This window comes from Garra rufa, chromosome 9 (genome assembly GCF_049309525.1).
Source record: "Garra rufa chromosome 9, GarRuf1.0, whole genome shotgun sequence".
Taxonomy (NCBI): domain Eukaryota; kingdom Metazoa; phylum Chordata; class Actinopteri; order Cypriniformes; family Cyprinidae; genus Garra; species Garra rufa.
In genome coordinates this window covers 16237710-16246978 of record NC_133369.1, presented here as the reverse complement: position 1 = coordinate 16246978, position 9269 = coordinate 16237710, and the positions used below count along the sequence as shown (strand labels likewise).

Below are 9269 nucleotides of genomic sequence, written 5' to 3'. Positions count from 1 at the left end.
AAGATTTGTTTTTTTTATTCTCTTCTGCTCACCAAACCTGCATTTTATTTGATCCAAAATACAGCAGTAATATTGTGAAATATTTTTACTATTTTGAAATAACTGCTTTCTATTTAAATAGATTTTAAAATGTAGTTTATTTCTGTGATTTCAAAGCTTAATTTTTAGCATCATTACTTCAGTCTTCAGTGTCACATGATCCTTCAAAAATCATTCTAATATGCTGATTTGCTGTTCAAGAAAGGATTCTTTGATGAATAGAAAGATTCAAAGATCAGCATTTATCTGAAATAAAAGACTTTTGTAACATTATACACTATACCATTCAAAAGCTTGGAGTCCGTATATTCAAGAGAAATTATAAAAATTAATACTTTTATTTAGCTAGAATGCTTTAAACGGATAAAAAGTTATGATAAACACATTTATAATGTTACAAAAGATTATATTTCAGATGAATGCTGTTCTTCTGAAATTTCTATTCATCAAAAATAAAAAAATAATTCTACTCAGCTGTTTTAACATTTTAATAATAATGAATAATAAAGCAGCAAATCAGAATATTAGAATGATTTCTGAAGGAGCATGTGACTGGAGTAATGATGCAAAAATATCAGCTTTGAAATCACAGGAATAAAGTACATTTTAAAATATATTCAAATAGAAAGTTATTTTAAACAGTAAAATTATTGCAAAATATTACTGTTTTTTTCTGTACTTTGGTTAAAAAAATGCAGGCTTGGTGAGCAGAAGAGACTCTTTAAAAACATTCAAAATGTTACTGTTCAAAAACACTATATATATATATATATATATATATATATATATATATATTAATACTATGAAATATCACAAATGAAATATAACCGTTTTCTATGTGAATATATTTCAAAATGTATTTTATTTTTGTGATGACAGTTGAATTTTCAGTATCAAAACATTAAAATAGAAAACAGTTCTTTTAAATTGTAATAATATTTCAAAATATTAATGTTTTCATTGTATTTTTGATCAAGTAAATGCAGCCTTTGTGAGCGACTTAAAAATAGAAAAAAATCTTAATTATTCCAAACTTTTTATTAATAGTGTATATTATTTCAGTGTTTATCCTAGGGCTGGGTACTGTTGCTAGATTCAATTCTATTTAATCTCTCTCTGCTAATGTTGTATATTATAAAGGACAGTGCTTCAGACTGATTCAAATCAGTAAATGATCTTTTTGAACCATTTATAAAACGAATCATCCCATAAGAGTCATTAATTGCTGGAATCAGGGCTACACTGGATTGCATATTTTTGATTCACTAACTGATTCATGACACTGATTCATAATAGTTGAACAGTCAATTTGTTCAAACAAAGATCATAATTGCTACCCAGCCCTGGATTCCTTTGTCCTGTACATATGGTGTTTTAGCCCTTTCAAGTGAATTAAATGAGAGATGTTCATCATTTTGATGGATTATATGCATTTGAAATTTGCTTTCTATTTTCTTTTTCTTTCTTACCTTTATTTTAGTCAGTGTAAGAGTGGAAAAAACACAATAAATCCTGTGTGTGTGCCAGACAAAAAGTAAGATTGCACAGATTGCATCAACAGAGCTCTTGGAAGAAATATCCAACACACACGAAGAGCTAGATATGCCTTGTTTACAAATGTCAACTCACAGTCTTTAACTTAGATGTTCTAAAAAGGTCTAAAAGGTTTATATTTGCACTTTGCAAATGGATGAAGTGAAATATTTCCCAGCCGCACACACACTTGTTTACCTGTTTCAGAGTGGAAGCCATTCATTTGTGCACGGTAAAATGAACAAATCCATTACAGTTTATGCATAGTTTGTGCAGAAGTCCTTGGTCACGTCAAAATGACAACAGATGCGTCTGAGCACGTTATTGTAAGTAATAATCATCTGAAAATCTCTGTCTCTCATTGACCAGATTCCTAAAGGAGCAAGAGCTTAAAAAGCAGGCCTCTGCATGGGACGACAACACACATAAAGAGAAAAGTAATGGAGATGTAATACGTGGTAAAGAAAATGGAGAAATGTTTGAAAAGGGCATTGAGTTGTCTCGCATTGTAGATCACGACAACGCAGGAGAGAAGGAGAAAACCAAATCCGCCAAGAGTGCTGATGGTAACAAGTTATCCATAAGCTCCACTAAAAGGGGTTCACGAAACGGCCCAACATTTCTCTGCGAGGATGGAGAGGACGATGACGAAGAAATGGAGATCTTTGATAAGGTGAGGGATGTGGAAAACGATCCCTCCAAAAGCAAAAGCAAAGTCACGCTGTCCGCTCGTGAAATGTTCGAGAAGCGTATCAGGAAGATGAAGGACATGGCATGGGATGATGAGCTGGAAGCTCTCCTGCTCTGCCATAAACAAGAGCGAGCAGCGAATATCCTCGCTGCTCTCTCTAAGAGAGACCAGCTCAGTGGCATCTTTAAGGATCCATCACCTGAAAAGCTGTCTAATGTGAAACGAAAGGAGAAAACCACATTGAGTTCCTCTTCTAAACCCACACTGCTGCCTAGGAGGAGCTCTGAGAACCGCGAGCAAGAGATGTTTGTGGTTATGAACGAGGAATCCCCACCAAGAACTTTAATGAAAAGAGGAAGTGAATTCAGTGTGAGGATGGATTCTCTAAGTGATAATCTTGCAAGGTAAATGATTTTCGCTTCCCTCCAGATCTCAGAAATGACGTTCCTACTCGCATCTTCACAAAACATTGCATTGTTATGCATATGACTTCTTCTGATTATTTAGTCTTTTCTAACCATTGTTATATTTGACAGAACATCTGTTTTGACCAATGAAAGAAGGAATCTTCTGGATTTTCTGCATCTTGATAAGAAGGATTGGGAGTTTCAATCTGTCCTTCAGCATCTTCAGGCTCAGCAGTCACCCAAAAGCCCATCTGAGCTGTTTGCCCAACACATAGTTTCAATTGTTCATCACATAAAAGGTGACTGAAACACTGGGCTTAGTATTTGTATTGCTACATTTGATTTTTCTAAAAATAAAATTTGTGACCCTGCACCAAAAATTGAGATGTTTACATCTTTTGAAATATTTGTCAGAGATTTGAGAATCTGAGGGTGCAGAGTTAAAGTTGTCCAAATGAAGTTCTTAGCAATGCATATTTCTACTCAAAAATGATTATTTTTTTCTGCCCACAGCTCAATATTTTCCTTCCTCTGGACTGACCCTAAATGACCGGTTTGCCATGTACCAGAGAAAAGCAGCTGAGAAAGAATTCATGAAGCAGAGAAAGAGTCCAGAGATACACAGGTATAAAAATTCAGGCACAGCTTCTCAGGCTGGTTTCTTACGCACGTATTAGTAATTTATTTGTTTTGACAATTTCTAAGCCTCCAAGAAAGGAGGATCGACATTTATCAAAATATTCCTCTCTCCGCCTCTCTTTTTTTTTTTTTTTCACAGGAGAATTGATGTTTCTCCCAGTGCTTTTAAGAGGCACTCTCTTCTGTTTGATGAGATGAAAAGCTCCATGGAAAACAGCTTCAAGGTGACCGAACATTTTGAAATATGACGTATTTTGGAAAAGAATGCTGCGCAAGCGATCCGGCCAGAGCATTCTTAGGCTTCCTTCTCTCTCTAAACTCTTGTTTTCTAATGAGAGAGGCATAAAAGTCCAAATGTGAGATGTGAAAAAGAGGTGCATTCAGGTTGTTGTGTTGTAAATGCCCCCTCAACGTTTGATGGTAACCTTTTACTATGGGTACAAGCCTTCCTAAGAGGCAAGAAATCAGAGGTCAGAAATGGAAGTGACCAGTTGTTCCCATGTCAAATCCATTCAAAGGACTCTAATCAAAAGTCATAGTAAGTATTCCTCTTCAAAGCCTGCAAAGAACAAGTGAGGTGTTTAGGCCAAGTAAAAACAACATACTTTCATGAGCACCAATGAAAGTATTTCTGCTGTGGTCCTGTAATGTTGCCCTTCTGTACTATTTTGTTTCGTCTTTTAATTCTGGTGAGCAAATAAGAAGAAAACCAAATGTTATTGCGGCCTGTTGCCATTTCTGAGAAACACTGCTTAATTATCCTGTTGAAAGACTGCCACTTAAAATTATATTATAAAAGGTCTCTGCCTCCTCCACTTGCATGGTTTTAATTCATCTGTTGCCATGTTTTTTTGTTTCGGTCCCGCCCCGTACAATGCTGCATGAAGCTACTAGATCGCCGCTAACCCTCATCTGGCCAAAATATCTGTTTCTTCTCACCGCAGGTCGATGCTAAAAAATCTAAAGGCGATCCAATGGACCTTCGGCTGGATATCGAACGCAGAAAGAAATACTTGAGTGGAGAGAGAGAGGAAGAGTATGGAGGAAGAGTATTGAGGGAATCTCCAGATTCAAGCAAGGAAATACCCACTGAGAAAATTTCAAAGAGCCACAAAAAACCAAAGTAAGCTGCTGCATAGACATGTCAGAGTGATTTTCAATACAGAGGTTCTGCTCGGAGTTGTTCAGTTGTAGAAAGCAAGAGAGAAACTTAAACCATTGAAGCTGCTGCTGTTTTGGGGCCAGATTTACTAAACAGGGCAAATTAGCATTAGAGCGCAATTCCATAAAAGTGCTGATGAGACGGGAAAATTTTGCATGTGATTCACTGACAGTGCGCACATTAAAGGACTCAGACGCAGCCCGATCATTTCCATAATGACCTGCGCAACCTGATGGGGCTGAAGGCACCTCCGGGGTAAAAGGTGCCTTTGATATTATTTTCCAGAATAATATATAGTACCTTGCGAAATTATTCATACCTCTTCATTTTTTTTTTCACATTTTGTTATGTTGCTACCTTATGTTAAAAAATAAAAATAAAAACTGAAGAGATCCCGTTGCATAAGTATTCATACCCTTGTCTGGGACACTCGAAATTGAGCTCAGGAGCATTTATATTGCTTCTAGATGTTACTACACTTCGAGTGGAGTTAAACTGTGGCAGATTCATTTGAATGAGTATGATTTAGAAAGGCACACACCTCTCAGAAAAGGTCTAACAGCTGAAAATGCATATCAGAGCAAAAACCAAGTCCTGAGGTCAAGATAACTGCCTGCAGAGCTCAGTGACAGACTTGCGTTAAGGCAATGATCTAGGGAAGAGTTCAGAAAAAAATCTGCTGCATTGAAGGTTCACAGAAGCATTATCCATAATGGACGATTGGAACAACTAGGACTCTAGAAAATGTCTGCCAGCCCCCATCCAAGCTTGAGAGGTGAAAAGGTGTGGCAAAGAATGGCAGATAATTGCCAAATGCAGATGTGGTATGAATACTTATGCAATGTACTTATTTCAGTGTTTTGTTTTTAATAAATTTGTAAAATTTACACTCCATACACCATAATAATGACAAAGCAAAAACCAGATTTGCAAATTTTACAAATTTATTAAAAATAAAACACTGAAATAAGTACATTGCATAAGTATTCATACCCTTAACTCAGTACATAATTGAAGCACCTTTACAGCCTCAAGTCTTTTTGGGTATGATGTGACAAGCTTTGCACATCTGCATTTGGCAATTATCTGCCATTCTTTGCCTCACCTTTTCACCTCTCAAGCTCTGTCAGCTTGGATGGGGGCTGGCAGACATATATTTCTGCAATCAAACACTTTGGGCACAGTGCAAAGCACATTTTATTTCTTAGGGTGTGCCTTTAGCCCCGGTTGTACCATACTATTTTAACGGCAAAAGGCTGTTAGTAAATCTGGCCCTTTGTGATTTAAACTAACAAGCTAACAATTGTATTTTTGTCTGGGTTTGTTGTGACCTCTCAAGTGAAAAAAAAAATCCTGCCTGGGTGATACTTTCTCTACATGTAGTTAAAAAAACAGCAATTTTGATCAACCAATAAACAAGTTGCAATTTCAGATAAAATTTTACTTGCCTCAACATCTGATTGAGTCAAGTAAATGTTAAACAAGATGATGTCCCTAAAGCCAGAAGATGCGTTCACACTCACAGCAGTCTGCAGCAACAAGAAGTCAGACACTTTCAATAAGAGTTGGTGATATGAGGCGACATGAGTGACAGAAATAAATGCGAATGTTGAGCAGAGTTGAACTTTATGCAAATGAGCTGCAATACAATGCAATGACTACCAAAGGAAGTGGAGCTTACATGATTTTAGCCTGCTTGTGCCCAATAGGACAGCAACATGGTCACCTTCAGCTATTAAATCGCTGTCAGTGTGAACGCCTCTTTTTGTCTTTCTGGTCAGCTGGATATTTTGAATATGTGGAATAAAGGTTGTCAAATGTTTGAAAATGTCCTGATTTCCTTCAGCTTCAGGTAAAGATTAATTTATAGTTGGAGGAGAAGCAGATGATCTTGCAGATGTTCAAAAAACGTGTTGAAGACCTGTTTACATGGATCAACAGTGTCTGAATAGAATGTTATTTCATTCCTAAGGAAAAGCAAGAAGAAACGGGAGCATTCTGAATCATCATCCTCATCTTCATCGTCTTCCTCTGTTTACCAAGAAGAAGAGGCTGAGATCCAGGCAGAAAGCTTCTCCAAAGTCCAACAGGGGCTTAGAGATTATGCAGAGTCTGCAGAAAGAGGACAGGCACGAGGAGGCTTTGTAAGTTTTGGGTGGTATTGAAGAACAAAGATGTTTGTTTTTGCTGGGGTACTTATGGTTGCCATTTGCTGTTTCTCAGCAGCTTAGGATACGTAGTAGAACCTGGAACCGAGGAAATTTCCATGGAAGCAGTAATGGTGATTCACAGATGAACTTGTCTGCAAAGAATGACGACTGGGATCAAGAATACACTCCCAAGAGCAAGAAATACTTCCTAGTATGTTGTGATATTTCTACCATCCATTCTGCATCACCTTTCTAATGGAGATTCTGGAAAGAATAGCAATATTTACATAATAAATAAATAATAATAAACATACTTTTTTTATAATCATATCAAAAAGTCTGTATTGTCTTTGCAGCACAGTGAAAAAGATGTTGAAGCTGAGAAGAAGCTGATGGACACACGAGGGCGTGGTCGCGGTAATGCTATTCGCGCAAAGGGACGTTTCATCCTCCGAAGGGCCACAAATGCCAACACCACCAATACAAGCCCTAAATGGGCGCATGATAAATTCCAGGTCACTGATGATGACGAGGGCGAACAGCAAGGAGACGATGTAGAACAGGACCAGTGAGAACGGGGCAATGAAGAAATTACGATCCCTCAGCACGCTTTAACAACCTGGAATAAGACTTGCCGGCCTTGCCACTTGCCACACTTTCAAGAATGGATGTAATATCCGTCCATAAGCATCTAAAACTTTTTGATAGGAAAGACGCTTTTTTATTGCATTGCTTTGATTTCCTATTTTTCGTGAGGATGCTTTTGTCAGCTTGGTTGTGATTTGTGATAACATTTTCTGAGTGTTTTCTCTTTTTTTGTACATGCAAATTCACACATCTTCACAGAAAAACAGATATTATGGAGTTTAAACAAATTTGTTTTAGAGGAGCACAATCATCTAATCATGACAAACATGATTTTCAAATTCACATTTATTTTCTATCCTTTAATGTCTAGAAGAATTGGCACTCCATCTTAAAATCGTGTGCCTCCATTGTGAATCCTGTCTCCCACTGAGACATGCAAACGAAATATACGCAAAAGTTAAGTTAATATCTAAGTTCTGAAGAAATTATAGACTTTTTTCTATAAGTTATAAGGTCAGAATTGTAAGACAAAATCTCTCATTTATGAGAAATTAAATCAGAATTGCGTGATAAAAACTTGCATTTGCGAGTTAAAAAGTCTGATTTTTTTTTTCTCAGTATTGCAAATTTACACCTCGCACTTCTGACTTTTTTCAGAACTGAGATATAAAATCACAATTACGAGTTATAAAGTCAGAATTGCAAGATATAAACTCGTGATTCTGACTTTGTTTCTCAGAATTGGGAGTTTTTATCCCACAATTTAAATTTTTTTTCTCAGAATTGTGAGTTTATATCTTACAATTCTGTCTTTTTTTCTCAGTATTGCAAATTTAAATCTCGCAATTCTAACTTTTTTTTCTCAGAAATGATATAAACTCGCAATTACCAGTTATAAAGTCAGAATTGTGAGAAATTCTGAGAAATTAAGTAAGAATTGTGATATAAACTCGCACTTCTGAGAAAATATCTTTCCCCCTCAACAATACAACTTTATAACTTGCAATTGTGAGTTTGTATCACGCAATTCTGAGAAAAAAAAAGTCAGAACTGTGAGATGAAAATTACCTTTTTTTATGTTTTATTCAGTGGCGGAAACAGGCTTCCATAGATTGCTTTGTCTATGAATAGTAAGAAATTTAATTTCTATTTGTGTGTGAATTTTGATTGAACACTGTTTAAAATACAGCACAATTAAATATAATACGATAGATATATAGTTTATTGGCCACTCTGCTTTCTAGAGCAGAGATGTTGATATCAGGCATCAAAAAGCCCATTTCAGTCGACCACTAGTTTAAAGGTTAGGTGCCTTCAATGCACCATAGTGCCTGAAGTGTAGAATACCAGTGTAGAACTATAACTGGTTATGTACTCATTGCTGTTGAAAGAAATAGATGTACATATTAATGTTTTGTGGAAACTCTTGTGAGTCTACCTATAGAAACGAAGATCATGACTCTTAATAACTTGTATGAATGACCCAGTCTCGCTATGGGACCAAACTACAGCAGGTAGACATTCATGTCCCGGTGAACGACATGTGGGAAAAGATGATTTACATTCATCCAACTTCTAGTCAAAGATGTCAACTTTGAAACTGGACAAACAGCCTACAGAGAAAGTTGAAAATACATGCACTTATAAATGTTTTGAATACTGTTTAGCATTTATCAGGGTGCAAGTTTTTAACAATAAGTGTGTGCATACTGTTTTACTATGGTTTTTCTAATGTGTGTCTTTGTCTTTAAATTGTATGCCTTTTTTCTATTGGCTATGCACCTTGTTTAGAACATTTTGACACTTAGATACTAATAAAAAGGTCATTTTACATTTTGGGGAATGTGTTTTTGAAGAGTTAAGTAAAAAGAATATCATGGGGGAAAGTGAATCATTTACATTCATACTCGAAATTAGATTTTAGCAATCTGGGTTTTTATTTGCACTGTATCTGATATATACATTTTGACTTGCATTTATATACTCACAATCGGAAAGAATAAAAATGCAGCGATTTTACATCCGACTGATTTTTGTGTCAAATAGAAACAGGAAGTAGT

The 9269-nt window shown here is 36.1% G+C and overlaps 1 protein-coding gene across 3 annotated transcripts in view; it reads left to right on the top strand.

The window, feature by feature from the left end:
• The window catches only part of thrap3a (thyroid hormone receptor associated protein 3a), a 26731-nt gene extending 17503 nt beyond the window's left edge, over positions 1–9228 (top strand). For 2 of the 3 annotated variants that reach the window (XM_073847390.1, XM_073847392.1), the window contains 8 exons: positions 1942–2667; positions 2800–2969; positions 3184–3295; positions 3449–3533; positions 4254–4432; positions 6444–6615; positions 6695–6832; positions 6978–9228. In XM_073847390.1, coding sequence (XP_073703491.1) covers positions 1942–2667; positions 2800–2969; positions 3184–3295; positions 3449–3533; positions 4254–4432; positions 6444–6615; positions 6695–6832; positions 6978–7193 — 1798 coding nt within the window. In that variant the 3' untranslated portion in view covers positions 7194–9228. The remainder of the gene's footprint in view (positions 1–1941; positions 2668–2799; positions 2970–3183; positions 3296–3448; positions 3534–4253; positions 4433–6443; positions 6616–6694; positions 6833–6977) is intronic. The other variant, XM_073847391.1, reaches the window with a different exon arrangement.
• Positions 9229–9269: the final 41 nt, after the last annotated feature.